We start from the raw sequence: 27,494 nt of genomic DNA on the forward strand, positions 1-27,494 counted from the left end.
AACCTGTGGACGGCCGCGGCCGGCGGACACACAGCAGCGGGGGCCCGGCCGGGGGTCGCCGGGGGGCCCGGAAGCCGGGGGAGAGCGAGGAAACCAACTTGGAGAGAGGAGTGACCTGGGGGCCGGGGGCGGAGTCGTGAGCGGGGGAGGAGAGAGCCGGCCGCCAGCAAGAGCCGCGCGGCGGCCCAGGAAGCGAGAGCGCCGCCCACCCATCCGGGGCAAGAACCGCGCCGCAGGAGAGGCAGGCTGGACCGGGGGCTCCCCGGGCCCGCGACCCCCGCCGTGACCCCGCAGCCCCCAGCTCGCCCCCAAGATGATGAAGAGGCAGCTGCACCGCATGCGGCAGCTGGCCCAGACGGGCAGCTTGGGACGGTGAGTGTCACCCCCTTCCAGCCCCACTCTTACCCCGGCAGGACCTGAGGGGTCGTAAAAGGGTCGGGGGAGACGGGGGTGGGGAGGCTGGGGACAGCTGGGCAGCCACCCTCTGAGCGGCCAGACTCCTGCCCTCTCTTCCTCCTCTCTGAACGCCGCCCCCGTCTCTCGGGCAGAGCTGGAGGAGCAGGGGTGGCCTTTGGGGGAAGGGATGCCCCCCCTTACCGGATTGGAGGGGGCTTCAGGCGAGAGAATGCTCTCTGCCCTAGGACGCTGGGACTTCTCTGCCTCCACGAGTCTCTAAGTGGATGGTCCTCCTGACCTCACTTGTCCTCTCTGGACAATGGGGCAGTTCACCACCTCTGCTTGCTGGGCCGGGGAGGGAGGAGGGTCGATTAGGGCCACAGACCTGGGGCGAGGGGAGGAGATGGGTCCTGGCCTGGTGGGAGGAGGGGCCTGCCCCTGGCCTGCAGCGTCCCTTCCCCTCCCGCTCCCCCCAGCCCAGGGGCCTCCTGCTTCTCTGTCTCGTTTCTGCTTTTCCTGGACTCAGGTGGAAACATCCCCAGGTCTCCCAGCTCCCACCCCCAGTCTCTGAGCCGGTGGCACGGAGGCCGGAAGTTTGGGGAGCTTCTGAGAGCCTGTCTTCTCTGCTCCTCTTCCCCCAGCCTCAGGAGTTCCCCATTCTCTGGGTCCAGGGAGGGGACTGGGTGTCCAGAGACCTGGTTCTAGTCTCACACTGGCACAGATGCCTACATAGCCTGGACAGTCAGACCACCTTGCAGTGGGCCTTGGCATCCCCCATGTGTCCCCAGGTGGGGGCCAAGGGCCTGTGCACCCCTGCCCACAGCTGTAGTCCAGAGTGCTGTGTGACTGTGCCTAGGAGTCTGAGCTCCTGCACTTCCCGTTCTTGGGGCCAGCTAATACTCCTCATCCCGGGGTGGGCTGAGGATTTGGGAGTGGGCAGAAAAGAGGCTTCTGTGTCCCAAAGCTGGGCCCCGGGTGGGTCTCTCAGCCTCCCCTTTAGTTTCATCTGTCCGCCCTCTCTCAGGACACAGCCCTGGGTGGAAGAGGAAAAACCCATGTATCCTATTCCCACCCCCATGGAATGTGCTCTGACTGGGATGAAGCAACTGGGCCACCCAGGGCAGGCCTCAGCTGGGAGGGACAGTGGAAGCACTGGGGTCCAGGTGCCCTGCTGCGGGGAAGGGAAGTAGGGGGCGTTCTAACCCAGGCAGGCTCAGCAGAAGCACTCTCCCCCTTCCCACTCCCCGCAGCACCCCGGAGACCGCTGAGTTCTTGGGTGAGGACCTGCTGCAGGTACGTGCCTGGGCCGGGCAGGTGGGAAGGCAGGCCTGTGCAGGCTGTCGCGGAGCAGAGGGCCGGGGCGGGGACGCCATGTAGGGGCCCGGGTTGAGTCATTCCTCAAGCTGTTGGCCATGGGGTCCCCAGGGGACAGGAGAAAGTTTCCTGCTCAGGGGGAGACAGCCTCTCTTGATCCTTAACCTCCATACCTCCTTCCCAGGTAGAACAGCGGCTGGAGCCGGCCAAGCGGGCAGCCCACAACGTCCACAAGCGGCTGCAGGCCTGTCTGCAGGGCCAGAGCGGGGCAGACATGGACAAGCGGGTGGTGAGTGGGGGGTCCCGGGAAGGAGGGGCCTGAGCAGGAGACTTCCATCCAATGGGGAAGCAAGGTCGGGGCTGGGGTTTCCTTGCCAGTCTGAGTGTCTGGCACCAAGGGCATGGAGACTGCTCTGTTCCAAGGCCCCTCTGGCACTGCACTCAAGAGGCCCTATACCTTCCCCATCACCTTTACCCCACTTCCCTGTGCACCAGTTCCCATAAGCCGAGGCCAGGCTTCTGACAGCACCTGAACTTCTCTGTCCAATCAGTGCGCAGAGCAGGCTGTCAATGGGGCGGCCTCAGACGGTTTCCTGAAGGAGGTAGCAATTGAGCTGGCTTTTGAGGGATACATGTTTATTAATCAAGAGGCAGCATTTATTGGCTGGTAACCGCCAGCCTGTTACTAACATATTAGTGCATTGTCTCATGGAACACTGGCACAACCCTAGGGGCAGGCATTGCTTTACAGATGAGGAACTGGAGACTTAGAGATAAAGTCACTTGTCCAAGGTCACATAGCTAGTAAGTGGCAGAACTGAGGTTTGAACCCTGGTCTCTGATCCCAGAGCAGGCATTCTCCGTAACTCCAGATGGGGTGGGAGTGTGGGGCCATGTTTTGGAATCAGTTGACAATTCAGTGTGGCCAAGGCAAGGAAATTGGGAGCCATAGAGCGTTTGAACTCAGCGGTGGCTAGGTCAGCCATATATACCCTGGGACAGGGGAAAGAGCTCCCGCTCCCATTCTCCCTCCACCTGTGTGACCTGGGGCAAGCTCCCTGCCCTCCCTGCATCTTAGTTTCCCAGTCTGCAGTAGGACTTGGTCATTCCTTCTTGCCCAGTCAAGTGGCTTCTGGGAAGAGGAAAGGGCACGCCAGATGGAGAGGGGCTCCATCCATGCTCTCAGGGAAATGTCACCCCCACCACACCTTGTCATCTTGTTTCCACTCTCATCTGGGACTGTGGCCCTCCTGGGTTCCCTCCTCCCCTGCCCCAAGGGGCTGGCCTGGTGCTCAGGCAGGGTGGAGGGAGGCACGGACACTCAGCGCCGGCCCCACCCTCCCTGCAGAAGAAGCTTCCCCTCATGGCTCTGTCCACCACGATGGCTGAGAGCTTCAAGGAGCTGGACCCTGATTCCAGCATGGGGTGAGCACAGACGGGGCCCAGCCCTCACCTGGGGATACCAAGATGTGATCTCAGCTGGGAGGGGGTCCAGGTGGTGAGGGCATCCACATCAGAAGAATGACCAGGCTGGGGACAGTTCCCAGGTCAGTGAGGGTGGCCAGGCCTGGGAGGGTGTTCAGCTTAGCAGAGATGAAGGATATCTAGGAGGGGCCGGAAGTGAGGGAGGAGAGGCCCCACCAAGTGTTTCCAGTGGAGGTGAGGGCAGCAGGCACCTGGACCCATGGGGTGCCGTGTCCACAGGAAGGCCTTGGAGATGAGCTGTGCCATCCAGAATCAGCTGGCCCGCATCCTGGCCGAGTTTGAGATGACCCTGGAGAGGGACGTCCTGCAGCCACTCAGCAGGCTGAGTGAGGTGAGCCTGTGCCCTGCTTCCAGCCCCCAGCTTCCCCAGCTTCTGGCTCCCTCCTCCCCCAGCACACTGACCCCCCCATGCCCATCCCCAGGAGGAGCTGCCAGCCATCCTCAAGCACAAGAAAAGCCTCCAGAAGCTCGTGTCCGACTGGAACACACTCAAGAGCAGGTGGGAGCCCCAGCCGCTCAGGGGGCTCATATCTGGGTCAGCCCACAGAGATGGTCATAGAGCTTTGAGGCCCTGGCCACACCAGGAGGATGCTGTGGGGTCTGCTGAGTACAGTGTGTGTACTTGTGCACGCCTGGTCCCTAGGAGCACAGGTGGTTAGGGTATCTGTGAGGGTGTGCCCGCGTGTGTCACAGCTGGTGCTGGGGCAACCCTAAAGCCTGGGATCCTGTAAACAGTCCTGCGGCAGCCCTATTCTCCCCTCTGTGGAGTGGCTGTGATCACCAAACCTGCCACCAGGGGGCAACCCAGAGCACTCATGGCCCAGCCTGGGCAGAGGCCCCGGCCAGTGGAGCTCTCAGATCTGCAGCTCTAAATCCTAGAATCCCATGTGGTCTGCTGTAGGGGGGGGACACTTGGCTCTGGACATGCAACAGGGCAGGTGACCAGCTCACCTTGGGATCATCCCCAGGCTCAGTCAGGCAACCAAGAATTCAGGCAGCAGTCAAGGCCTGGGAGGCGGCCCGGGCAGTCACAGCCATACGACCATGGCCAACAAGGTGGAGACGCTGAAGGAGGAGGAGGAGGAGCTGAAGAGGAAAGTGGAGCAATGCAGGGTGAGGGCCATGGGGGTCCCCTGGATATGTAGGGGTGGCAGGGGTGGGTCCTGGCCCCATCTCACAGGCAAGGAAGCTGAAGTTCAGAGAGGTGACACATGACTTGCCTAAGGCCACGTGGCTAGGAGCCAGCAGAGCTCCGCCATTCCCTTGTAGCCTCTTCTGTCTGTACCCCATGCATAACTTGGGAAGGCGGAGATTTGGTCTGTTCCCTGAGTCTCCATGTGTTTGTTTGCTGAGCGAGCGAGTGAATGAATAAATGAAGAGTGAATGAATGGTGAATAACAGGTCACTGTGTAAGGCCAGGCGCGGTGGCTTATGCCTGTAATCCCAGCACTTGGGGAGGCCGAGGCAGGCGAATCATGAGGTCAGGAGTTCAAGACCAGCCTGGCCAACATGGTGAAACCCTGTCTCTACTAAAAATACAAAAACTTAGCTGGGCGTAGTGGCACGCGCCTGTAATCCCAGCTACTCAGGAGGCTGAGGCAGGAGAATCGCTTGAACCCAGGAGGCAGAGGTTGCAGTGAGCCGAGATTGCACCACTGCACTCCAGCCCGGGCAACAGTGCGAGACTCCGTCTCAAACGAAACAAAACAAAAAACAAGGCACTGTGCTAAGTCTGTGGAGACACAGAGATGGGGACAAGAAGCCAGAAAAGTTTAAGGGAGTTCCCAGGGGCTGGCCCCAAGCACCAACCTTGGCAGAGAGAGGAGCCTGGCTGGGACCTCCCACCTGCAGTTGTGTGGCCTGGGGGAGGTCACCAGCCCTTCCAAGCCTCCTCTTCCCCTCTAGACCCCCCAGCCTCACCCAACGTAAGCTCTCCCCTGTCTGTCCCCAAGGACGAGTACTTGGCTGACCTGTACCACTTTGTTACCAAGGAGGACTCCTATGCCAACTACTTCATTCATGTGAGTCCAAGACCGGGCCCCAGCCATCCAGAGCTCAGGGGCTGAAAGCCAGAGCCAGGGGCCACTGGGGCTCTAAGATGGTGGAGGGGGCGTCTGCTCTCAAGGACCCTATAGAAGGCTCAGCTTCCCTCACTTCCGCTCAGGGTGTCCCTTCATCCCCACAGCTCCTGGAGATTCAGGCCGATTACCATCGCAGGTCACTGAGCTCGCTGGACACAGCCCTGGCTGAGCTGAGGGAGAACCACGGCCAAGCAGGTGGGGACATAGGCCCGGCGATACCACACCCCTGACCCTGCCCTGCTCGGGGCTTATTGAGAAGCTCACACTTCATCCTGATAGGTAGCAGGAAGCTGTGGATGGGTTCTGAGAGCTAGGCTCAACCTGTGTTGGAGAGGCAGCTCTGGCTACTGTGTGGAGGGTGGAGTGAAGGGGGCAGGACTAGAGCCAGGCCTGTGAGGCAGAAGGAGGCAACGATGGCCTAGACTAGGATAGAGGCAGTGGAGGCGGGCCAATTCGAGAGATGTGATGGATGATTTCAGATGTGTGCCTGGACAGTCAGTGGCAGGTGGTACCACCTTGAGGACATGAAGGGGGGGTGCCCCTGCCTGACTGCTCAGGGTGGGAAGGCCCTGGGCCGCTGATCTGTTTCATCCCTGCAGACCACTCCCCCTCGATGACAGCCACCCACTTCCCCAGGGTGTATGGGGTGTCGCTGGCAACCCACCTGCAAGAGCTGGGCCGGGAGATTGCCCTGCCCATCGAGGCCTGCGTCATGATGCTGCTTTCTGAGGGCATGAAGGAAGAGGTGGGGTCCCCTGGGGCAGGTGGGGAAGGAGGACTGGGGCCCTCATTCTGTCCCAAACCCCCCACTTGCTGCCCTTTCCCAGTGCCTGTAATTCCCTCATTCGAGCCCAGCTCCCTGGGAGAAGACATGGCCGCCTCCTGCGGCATCCACACTACCTCCCCCGTGTCAATGCTCACATGGGCCAAGCGCTATACTAGAAGCCTTTGCATTCCTGGCTCCATTTCACAATTTCACAAGAGGGAGACAGAGGTAGAGAGGTAACCATGCCCAGAGTCATATGAGAAGGTGACTTCTCAAACCAGGGGCTCCACTGCCACACACTGGCTGGATCTGCTGTGAATACATTGCCCCCGTCCTGAAGATAGACCCTAGTGGTGGCAGATACCCCAAAACAGTTCTGCGCTGCTCAGCAATCCTGCTGTGCTGGGGCCTCCTTTCTCCCTTACACTTTTTTTTTTTTTTTTTTTTGAGATATGGAGTGTTGCTCTGTTACCCAGGCTGGAGTGCAGTGGCGTGATCTCGGCTCACTGCAGCCTCTGTCTCCTGGGTTCAAGCAATTCTCCTGCCTCAACTTCACAAGTAGCTGGGACTACAGGCATGCACCACCACGCCCAGCTAATTTTTGTATTTTTTAGTAGAGATGAGATTATGTTGGCCAGGCTAGTCCTGAACTCCTAACCTCAGGTGATCCACCTGCCTCAGCCTCCCAAAGTGCTGGGGTTGCAGGCATGAGCCACTGCGCCCGACCCTTTTTTTTTTTTTGAGACAGGATCTCGCTCTGTCACCCAGGCTGTAGTGCAGTGGTGCGATCCTGGCTCACTGCAACCTTTGGCTCACTGCAACCTTCACCTCCCTGGTTCAAGCGATTGTGTCTCAGCCTCCCAAGTAGCTGGGATTACAGATGCCCACCACCATGCCCAGCTAATTTTTTTTATTTTAGTAGAAATGGGATTTCACCATGTTGGCCAGGCTGGTCTCAAACCCCTGGCTTCAAGTGATCCACCTGCACAGGCCTCCCAAAGTGCTGGGATTACAGGCATGAGCCACTGCACCCGGCCCCTCCCTTCCACTTCTGACTGGGCTTCCATTTCCCCATGATTTTTCCCACCTCCTCCCAGACTTCCCAGCCCCGCCCTTTGCTCAGAATTCTAGACCTTGAAGGTTGAAGCCCGTGGACACCGTGGTGCCCACACTGCCAGCCAGACCAGCGGGGACACAGGCCTAGCAAAGGCCAGTGGCACACCCCAGGCTACAAGTGCGCCAGGGTGTCCTGCCCTGCCCACCCCTCTGTGACCCTTGCCTGCCTCCTCTCAAACCCAGGGTCTCTTCCGTCTGGCTGCTGGGGCCTCGGTGCTGAAGCGTCTCAAGCAGACAATGGCCTCGGACCCCCACAGCCTGGAGGAGTTCTGCTCCGACCCGCACGCCATGGCAGGTGCCTGATCTGGGGAGCCCTGGGCAGGAGGTTGGGGGGAGGGGGTGCAGTGGCTTGAAACGATCCCAAGATAGCCTGGCTTTAAGACTTGATATTCTGTTGAGACTGAGGACACTCGGGTTCTTAATGTGGGGTCCATCATGAGCCCCCCGAAAATGTTTGTACATTTTTCTGGGGACAAGATGGCTAGCCTTCATTTTCTCAAAAGGGCCTACAGCCCAAAGAAACTGTCAGACCTAGACACGTTAGTGTGAACAAGGGCCGGAGGTTCCTTCTACAGGGAGAGTGGGAGAGCGGGGTGGGGGCTGCCTCTGACCCTCCCCACACCCCTGCTTCAGGTGCCCTCAAGTCCTATCTGCGGGAGCTGCCAGAGCCTCTGATGACCTTCGACCTCTATGACGACTGGATGAGGGCAGCCAGGTGAGGATGTTGGAGGAGGGAGGGGATGGGGAGGAGGAGGATTCTGGAGGAGGGAGGGGATGGGGAGGAGGAGGATGCAAAGGTGTAGCCCTGCGCTGGCTGACAGGTCTCTCCACTCCCCCCCAGCCTGAAGGAGCCAGGGGCCCGGCTGCAGGCCCTCCAAGAGGTGTGCAGCCGCCTACCCCCCGAGAACCTCAGCAACCTCAGGTGAGCCCGAGCCCGCCTCCCCAGCCTGCCGCAGAGCCAGAGCCCAGCTGGGGTCACGGACCCTGGGACCCTGGGCTTGAGCCTGGCCTTGCCACTGTATCCTAAGAAATATTACTGAAAATGCAGCTTTGATGGATTAGTCATTTATATATATAATTTTTTTTTTTTCTGAGACAGGGTCTCACTCTGTCGCCCAAGCTGGAGTGCAGTGGTGCAGTCTTGGCTCACTGCAACCTCCGCCTCCTGGGTTCAAGCAGTTCTCCTGCCTCAGCCTCCCGAGTAGCTAGGACTACAGGCGCCTGCCATCACACTCGGCTAATTTTTGTATTTTTAGTAAAGGTGGGGTTTTACCATGTTGGTCAGGCTGGTGTTGAACTCCTGACCTCAGGTGATCCACCCGCCTCAGCCTCCCAAAGTGCTGGGATTACAGGCGTGAGGCACTGTGCCCAGCCGGATTAGTCATACATTTTTATGCGAAGCATTGAAATAAATGAGACCTTGAACTTTTGAAGCCATACCGCCTGGCTTCACATGCCACCTCTGGGCAGGCCACTCAGCGTCATCATCTGGAAAATGCAGACTGTAACAGTCTCTACCCTGTAGGGTGGCTGCTGAGGACTCAGCTTGGCTCAGTGCCCACTGCAGGGTTGGCACTCAGTGGATAAGCTGATTTAACTGTGACAATGTTAAGACCATTCTGGGCGGTGTCTTTCACACTCTTTGGAAACCCTGGGCTGGAGAATTCTCAGGGCTGGGTGCGTTCTGCCCCTGGCCTAAGCCTGCCTCCGCCCTTAGGTACCTGATGAAGTTCCTGGCACGGCTGGCCGAGGAGCAGGAGGTGAACAAGATGACACCCAGCAACATCGCCATAGTCCTGGGACCCAACTTGCTGTGGCCACCTGAGAAAGAAGGGTGAGGGGCCGCGGGCTGGGGGAGGTGGCAGGAGGAAGGCAGATCCCACCCCAACTATCTGTTGTCTATTTTTCCCCGGGGCCTCGGTGTCCCCATTTTTGGAGTGGGTTGAGCAGCTCCTGTTTTTGAGGCTGCCGTGAGGAACAGGCCAAAGGGGCTGTGCAGGCCACAGGGCTTTGGAGAGAGGCAATTCTGGCATTTTGGCCAGTGGTGGTGATGAGGTGTTTAGTGGCATGGGGGAGCTGGGAGCCCAAAGATCGGGTTCTTTTTTTTTTTTTTTTTTTTTTTTGAGATGGAGTCTTGCTCTTGTTGCCCAGGCTGGAGTACAGTGGCGCAATCTCGGCTCACTGCAACCTCCGCCTCCCGGGTTCAAGCGATTCTTCTGCCTCAGCCTGCCAAGTAGCTGGGACTACAGGTGCGCACCACCACTCCCGGCTAATTTTTTGTATTTTCAGTAGAGACAGGGTTTCACCGTGTTAGCCATGGTGGTCTCGATCTCCTCAGCTCGTGATCCACCAGCCTCGGCCACCCAAAGTGCTGGGATTACAGGTGTGAGCCATCGCGCCCCAGGTGTGAGCTGCCGCGCCTGGCCCGATCAGGTTCTACTAATAGCTCCACCCCTCCACCTTCCAGAGATGGGCCTGAGGAAGACACCCTCAGAACCTCGATTTCCTCATCTGTAAATTGGGGAGAAATCATACAAACTTTGAGGGCTTTTGCTTTGGGGAGTGAGTGATATGATGAATTGGAAAATGTTTTAGAAACTGTGAAGTGCAAGCCAGGTCCAGTGTCATGCCTGTAATCCTAGCACTTTGGGAGGCCAAGGTGGGAAGATCACTTGAACTCAGGAGTTTGAAACCAGCCTGGGCAACTTAATGAGACCCCGTCTCTACAAAAAATTAAAAAGATTAGCCAGGCATGGTGCACACCTGAAGTCTCAGCTACTCAGAAGGCTGAGGTGGGAGGACTGCTTGGGCCCAGGGAGTCAAGGCTGCAGTGAGCCATGATGGAGCCACTGCATTCCAGCCTGTGCGACACAATGAGACCCTGTCTCTAAAAATGAAGAAATAGGCCGGGGGCAGCGGCTCGCGGCTGTAATCCCAGCACTTTGGGAGGCCGAGGTGGGTGGATCACCTGAGGTCGGGAGTTCGAGACCAGCCTGGCCAACATGGTGAAACTCCGTCTCTACTAAAAATACAAAAATTACCTGGGCGTGGTGGTACGCGCCTGTAATCCCAGCTACTCGGGAGGCTGAGGCAGGAGAATCTCTTGAACCTGGGAGGTGGAGGATGCAGTGAGCCAAGATCGGGCCACTGCACCCCAGCCTGGGTGAGACAGCAAGACTCCGTCTCAAAAAAAAAAAAAGAAGAAATAATAAAATTAAAGTGTAAAGTGCAGTGCTATGTGAGGAGTCATCATTATTTACCTGGCCACAGATGGCAAGATTTCCTCCCACGTGCTGATTGCATTTGCTTGGTAGAGGCTGTCCAGATCACAACTATGAGGAAAAGGGTCCTTGATTAATTAGTGATGTCTGTCAGGGTGAAGGAAGGGGGACATTTGGCATGTGAGTGACACATTTACCATCAACTGGTGCTTTGTGGGCTTTTTGAGAACAAGGACTCAATATGATGGATCCTTGTGTCTCCATTGCCCAGCACAGAGCCAGCCAGAGAGTTGGGGTCACAAACCCTTTGCTGAGCAGATGCATCTCTTTGTCCCAGGGACCAGGCCCAGCTGGATGCGGCCTCCGTGTCTTCCATCCAGGTGGTGGGCGTCGTCGAGGCGCTGATCCAGAGCGCAGACACCCTCTTCCCTGGAGGTGAAGCTCCTGCCTGCATGGACGCCCTGCTGGGTGCCCTCCTTCTGCCCTGCTCCCTCCCCTGTAGCCCCACAAACTCACCATAAGTCCAGGAGGAAGTCTGAGCCTCAGTTTCTCATTTTTACAACGGGGATGGTCTGCCTGCTTTGTGGGGTGGTGGTGAGGCTCACACGGGAGTGGGGAAGCTGAACATGGTCCAGATGGGTTCAGGGGAAGGGGAAACGGTCCCCGCCAGTGGAGCGAGGAGCCTGGCGCGGTCTCTGAGAGCCGTCTCTGCTCCTTCTGTCTCCAGACATCAACTTCAACGTGTCAGGCCTCTTCTCAGCTGTTACCCTCCAGGACACAGTCAGTGACAGGCTGGCCTCTGAGGAACTTCCGTCCACTGCCGTGCCCACCCCAGCCACCACCCCGGCTCTGGCTCCGGCTCCAGCTCCAGCCCCAGCCCCAGCCTTGGCTTCAGCGGCTACCAAGGAAAGGTGAGGACTGAGGGGCTTGAATGGCTCCTGTGGTACTCCCACAATCAGCCTGCCTGAGGCACCATGTCTCAGAGCTGGAAGCTGAATTTTTGGAAATGTAATTATTAGTGTTTTCATCGCAAAGACCAGATCTCCTAGTTTGGAGAGGGTGGGGCGGAGACTCAGAGGCGAAATTTGTCTCAGCCACTGATGTGTGCCCTATTCATCATGTAGCAATTTCCTGAGCACCTACTATATGCCAGGCTTTGTTTCCAGTCCTAGGAAACTCGAGAGATGATCATTTTGGAATCTGTAAATACCTTCCAGTTTTTTTTTGTTTTTTTTTTAAGACAGAGTCTCACTCTGTCGCCCAGGCCAGAGTGCAGTGGCACAATCTTGGCTCACTGCAACCTGTGCCTCCCAGGTTCAACTGAGTCTCATGCCTCAGCCTCCCGAGTAACTGGGATTACAGGTGAGTGCCACCACACCTGTCTAATTTTTGTATTTTAAGTAGAGACGGGGTTTCGCCATGTTGGCCAGGCTGGTCTTGAACTCCTGGCCTCAAATGATCCACCCACCTTGGCCCCTGAAAGTGCTGGGATTACAAGTGTGAGCCACTGCACCCAGCCTCTTTTTTTTTTTTTCTGAGATGGAGTTCATTCTGTTGCTTAGGCTGGAGTGCAATGGCGAGATCTTGGCTCACTTGCAGCCTCCACCTCCCGGGTTCAAGCAATTCTCCTGCCTTAGCCTCCCGAATAGCTGGGACTTCAGGCGTGCACCACCATAGCCGGCTAATTTTTGTATTTTCAGTAGAGACAGGGTTACCCCATGTTGGCCAGGCTGGTTTTGAACTCCTGGCCTCAAGCGATCCGCCTGCCTCAGTCCCCCAAAGTGCTGGGATTATAGGCATGAGCCACAGTGCTTGGCCACCGTCTTCTCTTTGATCGTTTAAATCTGGAAGGGCCTCGTGGTACCGTGGTGCCTCCATACCAAGCAGCTACTGTTCAGGATACCACAGAGCACTGCGGCTCACACCTTGAATTTCCTGATGAGCAAGACAAATGCTCACATTTCAGGGCACAGGGAGAGAGAGAGACAGCATCAAGCACAGCCACCGGTGCGTTCTCTCTATAGTGTCAGGTGGAGAGGCGCTGCTAAGGGAGGGGGAGCAGGTTAAGGGGGAGCGTGGGGGCTACTTTAGTTGTGGGGCCAGGAAAGACCTCGCTAAGGAAGAGACGACCAAGCAGAGACCCGAAGGCAGTGAGGAATGAGCCTAGGACCCCCTCTGCTTCTCACCCACTCTCTGGCTTCCAGTGGCCAAAGCATCTCATAAAGATCACGTGGCCCGGCACGGTGGCTCACGCCTGTAATCCCAGCACTTTGGGAGGCCGAGGCAGGCGAGATCGAGACCATCCTGGCTAACACAGTGAAACCCCGTCTCTACTAAAAATACAAAAAATTAGCTGGGCGTGTTGGTGGGCGCCTGTAGTCCCAGCTACTCGGGAGGCTGAGGCAAGAGAATGGCGTGAACCCAGGAGGCGGAGCTTGCAGTGAGCCAAGATTGCGCCACTGCACTCCAACCTGGGCAACAGTGCGAGACTCCGTCTCAAAAAAAAAAAAAAAAAAGATCACGTGGAGGCAGATTGGGTAACATAGCAAGACTGTGTCTCTACAAAAAATAAATGAGGTCGGTGTGGTGGTGCACACCTGTGGTCCCAGCTACCCAGAAGGCTGTAGTGGGAGGATTTCTTGAGCCTAGGAGGTCGAGGCTGCAGTGAGCAATGATTGTGCCATTGCACTCAGCCTGGGCAACAGAGTGAGATCCTTTCTCAAAAAGAAATGGCCGGTTGTGGTGGCTCACGCCTGTAATCCCAGCACTTTGGGAAGCCAAGGCAGGTAGATCACGTCAGGTCTGGAGTTTGAGACCAGCCTGGCAAACATGGTGAAATCCCATCTCTACTAAAAATGCAAAAAATTAGCCAGGCATGGTAGTGCGCACCTGTAATCCCAGCTACTCGGGAGGCTGAGGCAGGAGAATGGCTTGAACCAGGGAGGCAGAGGTTGCAGTGAGCCAAGATCGTGCCATTGCACTCCAGCCTGAGCAACAAGAGCGAAACTCCATCTCAAAAAAAAAAGAAAAAGAAAAAGAAATGGCCGGGTGTGGTGGCTCACACCTGTAATCCCAGCACTTTGGGAGGCTGAAGCAGATGGATCACTTGAAGTCAGGAGTTTGAGACCAGCCTGGCCAACATGGTGAAACCCCATCTCTACTAAAAATGCAAAAAATTAGCAGGGCATGGTGGCGCACGCCTGTAATCTCAGCTACTCAGGAGACCAAGACAGGAGAATCCCATGAACCCAGGAGGCGGAGGTCACAGTGAGCCAAGATCATGCCATCGCATTCCAGCCTGAGCGACAGAGCAAGACTTCTCAACAACAATAACAAAAAAAAACAAGGCTAGGTGGCGCACACTTGTAATCCCAGCACTTTGGGAGGCCGAGGTGGGCAGAAGATCGCTTGAGACCAGGAGTTCAAGAACAACATGACAAAACCCCGTCTCTACTACAAAAAAACAACAACAAAAAAATCTGGGCATGGTGGTGTGTGCCTATAATCCCAGCTACTCCAGAGGCTGAGGCAGGATAATTGCTTGAACTTTGGAGGTGGAGGCTGCAGTGAGCCAAGATCGCACCACTGCACTCCAGCCTGGGCGACAGAGTGAGACTCCATCTCAAGAAAAAAAACCACATGGAGGCCCTGAGCTGAGGCAGAGGTCAGGCCCTGTGTCCCACCTCCCATCCTGGCCCTACCTACCAGGCAGGTGGGGCTCCCTCCTGGTCCCTGGAGGAACATGGACTCTATCACAGGGTCACAAAGCAGCCAGGGGCTCAGTGGATGCAGACCCCAACCAATGCCAGAAGCATCTTCTGGGAGGGGTGCGTGGCATGGGGACAGAGTGATAGAGAGCGAGTGCTGGGAGGATCCAGACTCCACCTGGCAGCTGGAGACTCCTCAGGATTCCATGAGACTTCTGGGAGGTGGCTAAGTCTGCCCCATCCTCTCCTTCCCTCTGCAGGACAGAGTCTGAGGTGCCCCCCAGACCAGCCTCCCCCAAGGTCACCAGGAGTCCCCCGGAGACAGCTGCCCCAGTGGAGGACATGGCTCGGAGGAGTGAGTTGGCTGTGGGAGGGGAGGAGGGGACAGAGGGTGGGCGGGGAGAGAGGACAGGCAGTCCCAGGTCCTCCTATCTTTTTAGGCAGCCAGGGGAGACCAGGAATCAAGGTGATAAAGAGCCCAGGTCTTGCCACCTGGCACTCTGGGTTTAGATTTGAGCTCTTTGACCTTGGGCAGGTGAGTTCACCTGTCTGAGCCTCACCTTCCTCCTCTGTGTAATGGGACAGTGTCTGCACTTACCTTATGGGGCTGCATGGAGCCTGCAGTGGTGCTGCAGGAAGAGTGCCTGGCCCTGGCACACAGCACGTGCCCACTAAGAGGGAGCCGGCGTGAGTACTGGGGTACTGGAGTCCCGTCCCTCCAGAAGCCCAGAGGTCACAGACTACAGTGGAAGGAGGGAGTCTTCAAAGGGCAGTGAAGGGGCTGGGCACAGTGGCTCACACATGTAAACCCAGCACTTTGGGAGGCTGAGACGGGTGGATCACTTGAGGCCAGGAGTTCGAGACCAGCCTGGCCAACATAGTGAAACCTCACCTCTACTAAAAATACAAAAATTAGCTGGGCATGGTTGCGGGTGCCTATCATCCCAGATACTTAGGAGGCTGAGGCAGGAGAATCACTTGAACCCGGGAGGCGGAAGCTGCAGTGAGCAAAGATCACGCCACTGCACTCCAGCCTGGGTGACAAGAATGAGACTCTGTCTCAAAAAAAAAAAGAAAAAAGGCAGTGGCAGCGAAGGAGAGGAGGTGGCAGGGGTGGGAAGAAACCAGGGGCCTCCTTCTGAGCCCCTCTGGCACACTCACCTGTCAATTTGGCCCAGAGCTGACCAGGTGAGAGAGTGACTGACACTCAGTGGAGGCAATGAGCAGTGGACAGCCAGGAATAGGCGGAACAGCTCTGGGAGCCTCGTGACCAGGGCTGGTAGGTAGTCTACAGTAAAATAAAAATGAACAAGATAGGCCGGGGACGGTGGCTTACACCTGTCATCCCAGCACTTTGAGAGGCCGAGGCAGGAGGCTAGCTTAAGCCCTGGAGTTCAAGACCAGCCTGGACAACACAGCGAGACCCTGTCTCAAAATTTAAGAACTTTTAAAAATTCAAAATAAATGGGCAAGATAATTTCAGAGAACAAAAAGTCCTGCGAAGAAAATACAACTGGAAAATGTGACGGAGCAGCTGGGGTGGGGCATGGGGTGGGACTCTAACTAGGGTGCTCGGGGAGGGCCTCCAAGGGGGCAAAGGGCACAAGGAGAGGCCTAGATGATGAGGAGCCAGCCGCAGAAACGGTGTTCCCGGCAGAGGGAACAGCAGATGCAAAGGCTGTGAGGGGGCACCGAGCTTGGTGGATTCACCACAGGCCACGTGGACACTCAGCCTCCCTCACCCTTTCCTTCCTCAACAGCCAAGCGCCCGGCGCCAGCCCGGCCCACCATGCCGCCCCCCCAGGTCTCCGGCTCCCGCTCCTCCCCTCCAGCCCCGCCCTTGCCCCCTGGCTCTGGCAGCCCTGGGACCCCCCAAGCCCTGCCCCGACGTCTGGTTGGCAGCAGCCTCCGAGCCCCCACAGTGCCACCCCCGTTACCCCCCACACCCCCTCAGCCTGCCCGGCGCCAAAGCCGGCGTTCACCAGCCTCCCCCAGCCCGGCCTCCCCAGGTCCAGCCTCCCCCAGCCCAGTCTCTTTGAGTAACCCTGCACAGGTGGACCTGGGGGCTGCCACAGCAGAGGGAGGAGCCCCTGAGGCTGTCAGTGGGGTCCCCACTCCCCCAGCTATCCCCCCTCAGCCCCGCCCCAGGAGCCTTGCCTCAGAGACCAACTGAGTGGCTGGTTTCTCCCTAAGCAGCCCTCAGCATCCCCTCCCTCCCCACCTGGCCCTCCCAGGACAGCTCTCGCCCCCCACAAAGGGGCATGGGCCTCCAGCCTTTGCCCACAAGTGCCTCAGTGCCCACTGGGTCGGCCCCCATGGCCAGGAGGGCTCAGGACAATCCTCTATTTCCTGACCTTTTCCTCGTCCACCCTGGGCTTGGGGACCCCCCACCGGACTCTCCACTCTCCGGCAGGTCCTAGGGGAGCCACCGGAAGGAAGGAGAGGTTTCCCTGCTCCTACGGGACTGATTCTTCTCTTGCCGACATGTTTTTTGTAAGGCTGGTAAATAAATTATTTTGGACAAAACTGGAGCAGCTGCCCAAATGATAGTTTTATTTTCTGTCCTTGAAATAAAGAAGCCAATTTTATAAAGGGGAAAACAATACATATTCTTTGCCTCCTTTCTTCCTGTCTGAAGTGAGATCACAGCAGACATTTTTAGAGCTTTCTCTGCACTACATGCTGTGCCGTTCTGTGGATGATTTCCACTTAATCTTCTCCTACTGCAGTAAATACCATTACCTCTTAGCAGTGAGGAGACTGAGGCTCAGACAGAAGTGACCTGCCAAGGTCACACGGCAGTCAGGCAGGGGCCTGGGATTAGAGCCTAGGTCTGACTCCAAAGCCTGGCTTGTCCCTCACATTCTGGGCAATTTACTTAACTTCTTGGTATCCCTTTTCCTCATTTGTGAAACTTTATAACAATGCCCTCCACAGAGGCATTGCTCTCCATTGAAAACCAAAGCACCACCCTTGGCCCACAGAAGCCCCTACCGCTCCCACTGTTTCCTGGACCCCTCACTCTCCTTCCGGGAGGAGGCTGGGAAGCCTCCCCAAGGAGCAGGGATGGATCTGTCCTCAAACCTTCCCTAAATCTGCTCTGTGCCAGGCCCTGAGCTAGCTCCAAGACTTAACCCTACACCCAAAGAGTTCCCGAACAGACAGGCAGAAGCAACCATTAGAATCAAGTGTCTGGCCAGGCACGGTGGCTCATGCCTATAATCCCAGCACTGGGAGCCTGAGGCAGGAGGATCACTTGAGCCCAGGAGTTCTAGACCAGCCTGGACAACATAGTGAGACCCTGTCTCTACAAAAAAAATTTTTTTAATTAACTGGGTGTAGTGGCGTGTGCCTGTAGTCTCAGCAACTAGGAAGGCTGAGGCAGGAGGATCGCTTGAGCCCAGGAGTTGGAGGCTTCAGTGAGCAGTGATCATGCCACTGCACTCCAGCCTGGGTGACGGTGTAAGACCCTGTCTCAAAAACAAAAAAAATCAAGTGTCATTGCACTGGGAGCCCATATTAGCCAAGTTAGGGGTGGCCATATAACCTAGACTCATGGTATGGGGTGGGTGGTTAAGAACGGCTTCCTGGAGAAGGTGATATTTAAGGGAAGTCTTTCAGGAGCTGACCTGAAGGTGAATTTTGTTTATTTTTATTTATTTTATTTATTTTTTATTTTTTATTTTATTTTTTTTTTTTTTTGAGATGGAGTCTCGCTCTGTTGCCCAGGCTGGAGTGCATTGGCGTGATCTCAGGTCGCTGCAAGCTCCGCCTCCTGGGTTCAAGCAATTCTCCTGCCTCAGCCTCCTGAGTAGCTGGGACTACAGGCACCCGCCACCACGCCTAGCTAATTTTTTTCTTTTTTCTTTTTTTTTTTTTTTTGTATTTTTAGTAGAGACGGGGTTTCACCGTAGCCAGGATGGTCTCGATCTCCTGACCTCGTGATCCGCCCACCTCAGCCTCCCAAAGTGCTGGGATTACAGGCGTGAGCCACCGAGCCCGGCCCTGAAGGTGAAATTTTTAAAGGAAAAAGGAACATTCAGGCCAAGGAGACTATCTATGCAAAGGCCAGGAGCAAAAGGCTTAGGGCACTTGGGGAATAGGAGCTAGTTGAGCTTCCAAGGTTGGGTACAAGGTACAGTTTTTCCCAAGTCTTTGGAGCTCCAGTTGCTCCTGGGGGTCACAGCCTTATCTGAAGTTGGCAGACAACTTCAAAACTGTGACACCACAGCTCACAATTCATTCATCCCCACACTGCAGACCAGTGGCTCCTCAAAGGTCCCAAGACCTGTGGTTGCTTCCAGATCACAAGGCCTCCTCCCTAAGACAGAGACCCAGCCAACCTGGGTCACCCCATTACTATCCTGGGCAATTGGCCACGACCATTCTGGATCCTGCCCTCCCGGGGCGTGCTGCAGTGACAGCCTACCAGCCTCTAGCCCAGTGCTTCCCTACCCTATCCTAGCTCACGGTAGAATCCCTGGAATTAAACCAACTAACCAACAAACCAAAAAATGCCCAGTCTTCACCCAAAACACTTACAAGAGAATCTGTCCTGCTACACATCGGTGATTTCAAAAGCATTTGTCAAGACATTGAACTGTACATTTAAGATCTATGCATTTTACTATATGTAAATGATATCTGAAAATAAGTTCCCAGGGGACTCTAACGCAGTGTGAAGAACTACTGGTCTAGACCGAGGGCTCCAGCACCCAAGAAGACACCATGTGCCTCGTACCCCATCGTACCCACACGTTTCTTGGGACTTCGCTCTGAACTGGAGCGTCCACGATTCAGGGGGCAATGAGATTTGACCCAAAGGCAGTTCATTTAACATCTGTTTTTCTCCCAGCAACCAGCTCGCCTAAGCTTCTGATTGGCTGGAGGGAGCGGGGCCTTTCGCTTCGCGTTTTGTTTGTAGATTCTTATTGGTTAAGAAGAGCGTCAGTCTCCCACCCCGTAAGAGTGTAGTTGGCGTTGAAACTCGGCGGCGACTGGTCCAGCAGAACCAGGGACGGGGAGAAGGATCAAGCTAGCTCTTCATTGGTCCCTTCCCCTCGGTGTTGGCCACGAATCCGCCCCTCTCTCCAAGTTCCGTTAGCTCGCGGCTTCGCTCCTCTCCCAGACTCTCGCCCCCATTGGCTGCAGGCCACGCCGTCGCCCCGCCCCCCGGTCCTTCCAGAGCGCCAATTGGCGGCTGCGTGGAACGTGCCAGGGCGAGCGCGCCGTGCCCGCGGAGAGAGCGCGGCGCGGGAGGCCGGCGGCCGGCCGGCTGCATGGCGCGCTGCGAGAGGCTGCGCGGAGCGGCCCTGCGCGACGTGCTGGGCCGGGCGCAGGGGGTCCTGTTCGACTGTGACGGGGTGCTGTGGAACGGCGAGCGCGCCGTGCCGGGCGCCCCGGAGCTGCTGGAGCGGCTGGCGCGGGCCGGCAAGGCGGCTTTGTTTGTGAGCAACAACAGCCGGCGCGCGCGGCCCGAGCTGGCCCTGCGCTTCGCGCGCCTCGGCTTCGGGGGGCTGCGCGCCGAGCAGCTCTTCAGCTCCGCGCTGTGCGCCGCGCGCCTGCTGCGCCAGCGCCTGCCCGGGCCTCCGGACGCGCCGGGCGCCGTGTTCGTGCTGGGCGGCGAGGGGCTGTGCGCCGAGCTGCGCGCCGCGGGGCTGCGCCTGGCCGGGGACCCGAGCGCGGGGGACGGCGCGGCCCCGCGCGTGCGCGCCGTGCTTGTGGGCTACGACGAGCACTTCTCCTTCGCCAAGCTGAGGGAGGCGTGCGCGCACCTGCGCGACCCCGAGTGCCTACTCGTGGCCACCGACCGTGACCCATGGCACCCGCTGAGCGACGGCAGCCGGACCCCTGGTGAGCGCGGGAATGGCGGGGAAACTGAGATGGGGGCGACCTGTGCATTCGCCTCCACGCCTAAGGGTGAGGGGCGGGGAAGAGGCGTCTCCAGGTGGCAGGTGGGGAACAGGAGAGTGCGAGGAAGGCCCAGGGTGCTTTGGTATGGGGGAGGGGGTTGATCCCTGTAGCCGTCATCCTGTGAGGCGCAGCAGTGTGGTCCCTGTTGGACAGATGAGGAAACTGAGGCCCTTTGTAACTTAGGGAGTTGGGCGGAATTCTGCCCTACCCACCATCGGGGTGGGGTTGGAGAGGAAGCCTGGGAGGATTGTGCCCCTGTGTGAGGGTTGAAACACCATTCTCAGAGGCAGGGTGTAGGCAGGTGTGTGGGGAGCAAAGGCGGTGGAGTTTGACCTCAGTTCCAGGTCCAGCTCCAGCTCCACAGCTGTGTAATCGTGTTCAGTTACATAACCTCCAAGCATCTCTGCCTGGGTGAAAAATGGCAGTGCTCAGCATGCCCGGTGACGGTGATCAGGGTGAGTGCCTGGCACATAGTAGGTGTTCAGATGATGTAAGTTGTAGCCAGAGTCCCCCATGTTACAGAGAACTTAATGAAACAGCTTTGTGTGTGTTCTTCTTTGGTTTCCAAATTACTCTGGAGATGGAAGTTATTGTCCCATTTCTCAAGTAAAGAGACTGAGGCAGCCGGATACAGTGGCAACAGCCTGTAGTCCCAGCTACTCGAGAGGCTGAGGCGGGAGGATTGCTTGAGCCTAGGAGGTCAAGGCTGTAGTGTGCTATCATTGCATCTGTGAAAAGCCACTGTACTTCAGCATGGGCAACATAGTGAGACCTTATCTCTAAAAGAAGAGGAAAGAAACTGAGACTAAGAGGAGGGAAGTGAGCTGCCCAAGAACAGATAGAGTGAGCCCCTCCACCTCCTGTGTCCCCACACACCTGCCTCCATCCTGCCTCTGGGAATTGGTGTTTCAGCCCTCACACATAGGGACAGTCCTCCCAGGCTTCCCCTCCAACCCTCCAACCCCACCCCAATGATGGGTGGGGCAGAATTCTGCCAGCAACTCTCTGGCAGAGTGATAGAGCGCGGGAACCTGAATTTGGCTTTTGTGACACCGACCTCCAGGGCACTCTTCACTGCTGTCATCTTGCGAGTTCAGCCCTGCAGGGGAGGCAGAAGCAAAAGGAGGCTCCTCCATTGTGGAGGGTTTGAGTTAGACAAGAGCAGGTGGCAGCAGAGGCTAATTGGCAGTGGTCAGTGTGTGTGGACAGGTTAATAGCCCAGTCAGTATACTGGGGCCGTGGACAGATCTCTGTCACTCCCTCTCTGTTGGCCACTGACCCGGACAGTCATTGATATTAAATCCTGGGGGTACAGGATGGTATTGAGTGGAGAGAAGTAGACACAGGATTATGGTGGGGTGCTGAGCAGGGCCTAGTGCCAGGGGCACCTAGGAAGACTTCCTGGAGGAGGCATGATGCAGGGCAGTGATAATACACCAGGAGATGTAAACCCAGTGTTATGGCATGGCAGAAAGGGATTCCGTAGTCCTTGGCCTCTCCTGGCTGTGCTGCACACCTGCTTGGTATGTGGGCGGGCTCACCTCAGCCTCAGTTTCCCTATAAATCTGTGTTGAGGGCTCTCTGGTCAGGGCTGTCAGCGGCAGCAGCTCCTGCCTGCCTTAGGCTATGCTATGAAAAGTTTTTCCCAGGAGGCCTCAAGGCTCAGGTTAAGGCTGTGGGTTAAGAGGTTCCCCAGGGCTCAGGAAGGCTGGTTGTCAAGGAGCTAGGGAGAAACCAGGCCCTGCCCACACCTGCCTTGCAGGCCTCTGTGGAATCCAGACCCCTTTGGTCTCAGTAGCCACCTGGCTGTGCCCACCCATCCTGCTGTCACTCCCATAGCCTAGAGGGGGAGGCAGAGGCTTAACAAATACAGCGCTGCGATCATGTTTGTGCACAGCTTGATGCAGCTTTCAAACGATGTGGTGTGGTGTGGTGTGTGTGTGTGGTGTGGTGTGGTGTGGTGTGACAATATTAATAAAAGCCCCCATGATGCGTATGTCTGAAATAATGCAAATATCTCACCCCCAACTCCTCCTCCCCTGCCCCAGGGACCTCCGAAATTGTGTGTTTATCTTGTCACCACATGGCAGCCACTTGAGCTGACAAATAGAAAGGCCTGCTGTCTTAGGAATACGTCATCAGCATAACATGCAGAGCGGTGGATTACAGAGTGGAGGGGAGTGGAATGATGGTGGCCTGGGAGACGGCGATGTTCCCAGATGCCCCTGCTAGGAGGCTCACTCCCCTGAGGTCAGGATCTTTGTAGTGTTGACTGCTCTATCCCGTGTCTGGCATGTAGTTGGGCCTTAGTAAATATTAGCTGAATGAAGGATGTGGGACACAGGGCCCAAAGGTGAACAGCTCCATCCTGGTGGGGAAGGACAGAGTTGGGGCCATTCTTGAGCTCAGAAGAACATTTTGGGATGACTCAGTGGAAGCCCTTTCTGTCCCAGAAGGAATCGCTCACCAACGGAGCACATGGCTTTTATTCTCTCTCTTTTTCTTTAATTTTTTTTTTTTTTTTTTTTTGAGACAGAGTCTTGCTCTGTCACCCAGGCTGGAGTGCAGTGGCCTGATGTTGGCTCACTGCAACCTCTGCCTCCCAGGTTCAAGCGATTCTCCTGCCTCAGCCTCCCCAGTAGCTGGGATTACAGGTACCCACCACCACACGCAGCTAATTTTTATTCTCTACCAAGTTCTTAAAATAGGCAGGTCACAAGATGTCAGATGAGGGGAGAACTCCCAGGGGTGTTGCCCTGGGCCAGCCTGAAAGCATGAGTTCTGGCCCACCTCGGCCTTGATCTTGTGAGCCTGGGAAGTTTCTCTTCCTCATCTGGGGACAGCAGGGCTGAGGATTCTTGCTCTCCCCGCCTGTTTTCTCCTTAGTTCCCCTTCCCCATCTTTGCCTTTGGCTTAACTGAGTGGAGTGTTGTCAGCCTTGGGAAGGGAGACAGGAGGCCCAGAGCATTTGGGGTCAGACCAGTGGTGCGCTGAGAAACATGGAATAGCAGGGAAAGCCATGATTATACCATGTGCTGGCTTCTGTGGTGTAAATACTCCCAGTACAGCCGATCTTGAGCTACCAACGTGAAGTCAGTCCCTGAACATGGGGTCAGGAAGAGATGTGCAGTAGCACACACCTTCATACGGGATTTCCACCATCACAGGTACGGTGGAACCTCAAGAGCAAAAAGAGCAGAGGCTAGTGTGGTTCAGTAACTAAGAAGTGATGAGTTTTGAGAACTTACTACCTTCGTTTTAAACATTATCATTTAGGCCGGCCACAGTGGCGCACGCCTGTAATCCCAGCACTTTGGGAGGCCGAGGCAGTGGATCACTTGAGGTCAGGTGTTCGAGACCACCCTGGCCAACATGGTGAAACTCTGTCTCCACTAAAAATACAAAAATTAGCTGGGTGTGGTGACACGTGCCTGTAATCCCAGCTACTTGGGAGGCTGAGGCAGGAGAATGGCTTGAACCCAGGAGGCAGAGGTTGCTGTGAGCTGAGATCGCTCCATTGCACTCCAGCCTGGGTGATAGAGCGAGACTCCACCTCTAAATAAATAAATAAATAAAAGATTACCATGGGCTGGTCACAGTGGCTCACACCTGTAATCCCAGCACTTTGGGAGGCAGAGGCGGGTGGATCACGAACGAGGTCAGGAGATCGAGACCATTCTGGCTAACACGGTGAAACCCCATCTCTACTAAAAAAATACAAAAAAATTTAGCTGGGCATGGTGGCGGGCGCCTGTAGTCCCGGCTACTCGGGAGGCTGAGGCAGGAGAATGGCGTGAACCCGGGAGGTGGAGCTTGCAGTGAGCCGAGATGACGCCACTGCACTTAAGCCTGGGCGACAGAGGGAGACTGTCTCAAAAAAAAAAAAAATTATCATATAGTTGTAAGTTTGTAAGCTGACTTTTTTTTGAGACAGGGTCTCGCGCTGTCACCCAGGCTGAAGTGCAGTGGCAAGATCACACAGCTCACTTTAACCTCAAACTCCTGGGCTCAGGCACTCCTCCTGCCTCAGCCTCCTGAGTAGCTGGGACTGCAGGTATATGCCACCGTACCCCACTATAATCCTGTGTCTACTTCTCTTCACTCAATACCATCCTGTACCCCCAGGATTTAATATCAATGACTGTCCGGGTCAGTGGCCAGCAGAGAGGGAGTGACAGAGATCTGTCCACACCCCCAGTCTACTCACTGGGCTATTAACCTGTCCACACACACTGACCACTGCCAATTAGCCTCTGCTGCCACCTGCTTTTGTCTGACTCAAACCCTCCACTATGGAGGGGCCTTCTTTTGCTCCCGCCTCCCCTGCAGGGCCAAATTCGCAAGATGACAGCAATGAAGAGTGCCCTGGACCGGATGTCGGTGTTACAGAGGCCAATAATTTTTTTATTTTTCGTAGAGACGGAGTTTCATGGTGCAGGCTGGGCCTTTTATTTATTTATTTTAAATGCAGCTGTGCCTGGAATACGTTGACTTTTTTTTTTTTTTTTTTTTTTTTGAGTCAGAGCCTAGCTCTGGCGCCCAGACTGGAATGCTGCAGTGGCGTCATCTCAGCTCACCGCAGCCTCCGCCTCCCGGGCTTAAGTGATTCTCCTGCCCCAGCCTCCCGAATAGCTGGGATTACAGGCATGCGCCGCCGCGCCTGGCTAATTTTTGTGTTTTTAGTAGAGACGGATTTTTACCATGTTGGTCGGGCTGGTCTTGAATTCCTGACCTCAGATGATCCGCCTGCCTCAGACTCCCAAAGTCCTGGGATTACAGGCGTGAGCCACGGCGCCCAGCCAGCTTTTCTTTTTTTTTTAATTTTTAAAATATGTATGTATATTTATTTAAGTAGAGATGGGATCTCCCTGTTGCCCAGGCTGGTCTTGAACTCCTGGGCTCAAGCAATCCTCCCACCTGTGCTTCCCAAAGTGCTGGGATTACAGGCATGGGCCACTGTACCCAGCCATAAGGTGACTTTTAATAGTACCTTCCTTTAACAACCAGCTCATAAAATTCCTGCATAGGAAACAATCTGTACTCCCAGGTCAGAGCTGGGTTGGACCCACCCAAATGCAAATCCTTTTGCTGCCACTTATGAAGCTGTACAACCCTGGGCAAATTACTTAATGTCCCTGAGCCTTGGCATTCTCTTCTGTAAAACGGGCTTCCAGAAACACCCAGCACAGGCCAGGCAGTTTAGAATGTGCTTAGTAAATGGTGATTATCATCATTTGTTCAGGGACATTAGCATGAAGGCCGAATGTTCTGGCACAAAGACACATCTGTGGGACAGGCACAGTGGACTTATTGTGTGAGGCAGGATGGTACTGGGCTGGAAGACAGGACTGTCCTTTAGTTCTAAACAGTCCTCCTATTGTTGGACACTCGGGAGTGTTCCACAGTTTGGCTTATCAGTTACTGTAGCCACAGACGTCTTCCAGCCTGCAGCTTTTTGTCTCCAGCTGGAATTCTCTTCTTGTGATTACTTTCCCGGGGGAGGCGGACTGGGTCAGAGGTGCGAACATTTCTGTGCCCCGCTGTGTTCCAAAGGGGCTGTGCCAGTTTCTGACGCCAGCCGCATGAATTCCTGCAGCAGTAACCACAACTGCTATTTGTTAAGTGCTGTTCCATTTACAAAGCACTTGCCCCTGTGTTGCCCAGCGCCCGTTTGGAGGTAGGCGTTAACTTGGATTCCGCTTTCGCAGGAGTCCGGAGAAACTCGGGGTGGTTGAGTGGTTTGTCCAAAGGTCCACGGCTGTCAGGGTGAAATCGCGAACCTCAGGCAGGACTGACCGAGCCAGGCCCTGTTTACCTGCAGTAGCTCCACGCATCCTCACAGTACCCACATGAGATAAGTGCCGTAGACATCCCCATATTAGAGATGGGGAAACCAAGGCACAGAGAGGTTAGCTAGCCTGCCAAGAACGGTGGAGATGGAGTCCAGATGCCGGCATCTGGTTGCCGTCTCTACCCTTAACCACTACAGTGAGACTCGGAAGTGGGCTTTCTGGCTCGTGTCAGCAGCCGATTTGACCCCGGCACAATCCACCTCCCTGGACTTCCAGTTTCAGGGCCTGACGCTGTCCCTGCCGCCCTCCTGCTGACTGCGTCTCCATCTCCCTACAGGCACCGGGAGCCTGGCCGCTGCAGTGGAGACGGCCTCGGGACGCCAGGCCCTGGTGGTGGGCAAGCCCAGCCCCTACATGTTCGAGTGCATCACGGAGAACTTCAGCATCGACCCCGCACGCACGCTTATGGTGGGTGACCGCCTGGAGACCGACATCCTCTTTGGCCACCGCTGCGGCATGACCACTGTGCTCACGCTCACAGGAGTCTCCCGCCTAGAAGAGGCCCAGGCCTACCTAGCGGCCGGCCAGCACGACCTCGTGCCCCATTACTATGTGGAGAGCATCGCAGACTTGACAGAGGGGTTGGAGGACTGAGCCCACTGCACCTGCAGCCACAGGCCCACCCCTCCCCACTCCCTGATCCCGTAGGTGGAGGCGATGGGTCACGAGCCATGTTAAGCACAACCGGCTCCTTGGTCCGGTTCTGCACCGGGGTGGGGCTGGGACCCGGGGAAGGTTTGAGGGCCCTTGCAGCCCCCTCCCAGCAGTGGCTGGGCACTCTTTGCTGCCCCAGAAGCTGGTCCCCTATGGATTCATCTTGGCCTGACCCAGCCAGGTGGCCTTATTTCTTCCCTGTCACCTCCCCTCCTTGAAATCTGGGCCCTGGTGCCTGCTGAAGATTCCCTCTATCCCTGGTACTTAGTCTTCTCCCCCTTCCCTGGGGCTTCTAGAGCTCCCTCTGCCCCTCAGGTCCTGGCCCTTGGGTCCTTGTCAACCAGAGGTCTAGGGAACCACAACCCTTATTGTCCTGGGTGGACCAATCCAAAGGCTAAGTGATAGTGACTTATCAGTGTTGGGTCCTGTGGGGTACCAGTTTAGGTTCCTAAGTAACAGTGACCCTTTCATGTCCTGGACCAATCGGAAGCCTAAGTGACGATGACCCTCGCATGTCCTAGGTCCCCGGGTGGACCCATCAGGACCCCAAGTGATAGTGACCCAGTGGTCTTTTAGATCCTCAGTAGAACAGTCCAGAAGCCTGAGAGACAGTGGCCCCTTGATAATCTGGGTCTCACGGGACCAGCTAGGGGTCCAGGTTTCAGTCAGTAAATAAGAGTGGTCCACGTCCTAAAGACACCCCTCCTTTACAAAGACTTGTGATGCTCTGGGGCTTCTGTGGCCAAGCCCCACCCTTTCCTGGTCATGGTACCCGTACAGCGTTGATGGCCACAGCTCGAAGGGGGGCTTTCGTGTCTCCCTGTGCGGTCAGTGTTTTCAGTACCACCTCTCTCCCGTGCCCACTTGGCTATTTACTTATTTATTTATTGTGTGCCAGTGATGGTGGGTGGGGGCTGGGCCTTCCCCGCCACCTCCACCCCTGTTGTGACCTGTCCTTCCGTACTTAATAAAGTGCGCGTGGGAGTGTT

The 27,494-nt window shown here is 56.2% G+C and overlaps 1 protein-coding gene across 6 annotated transcripts; it reads left to right on the forward strand.

The window, feature by feature from the left end:
- On the forward strand, positions 1-27,494 carry SH3BP1 (SH3 domain binding protein 1). Of its 6 annotated transcripts, none has more exons than XM_009438354.5 (18): positions 1-372; positions 1,647-1,689; positions 1,895-1,999; positions 3,059-3,135; positions 3,415-3,526; positions 3,618-3,694; positions 4,164-4,308; positions 5,148-5,216; positions 5,381-5,471; positions 5,876-6,021; positions 7,342-7,453; positions 7,792-7,873; positions 8,000-8,080; positions 8,876-8,992; positions 10,717-10,814; positions 11,107-11,290; positions 14,347-14,441; positions 15,847-16,617. In XM_009438354.5, the coding sequence occupies exons 1-18, from the start codon at positions 314-316 to the stop codon at positions 16,257-16,259; spliced, it is 2,106 nt and encodes a 701-aa protein (XP_009436629.2). In that variant the 5' UTR covers positions 1-313; the 3' UTR covers positions 16,260-16,617. The 6 variants fall into 6 exon arrangements, 5 of the variants coding, with proteins under 5 accessions (XP_009436629.2, XP_016794619.1, XP_024208383.1 ...); XR_010155936.1 differs by having other exon boundaries at positions 134-372; positions 10,651-10,814; XM_024352615.3 differs by lacking the exon at positions 15,847-16,617 and adding an exon at positions 26,129-27,494 and having other exon boundaries at positions 134-372.

The sequence above is a fragment of the Pan troglodytes genome, chromosome 23 (assembly GCF_028858775.2).
Source record: "Pan troglodytes isolate AG18354 chromosome 23, NHGRI_mPanTro3-v2.0_pri, whole genome shotgun sequence".
Taxonomy (NCBI): domain Eukaryota; kingdom Metazoa; phylum Chordata; class Mammalia; order Primates; family Hominidae; genus Pan; species Pan troglodytes.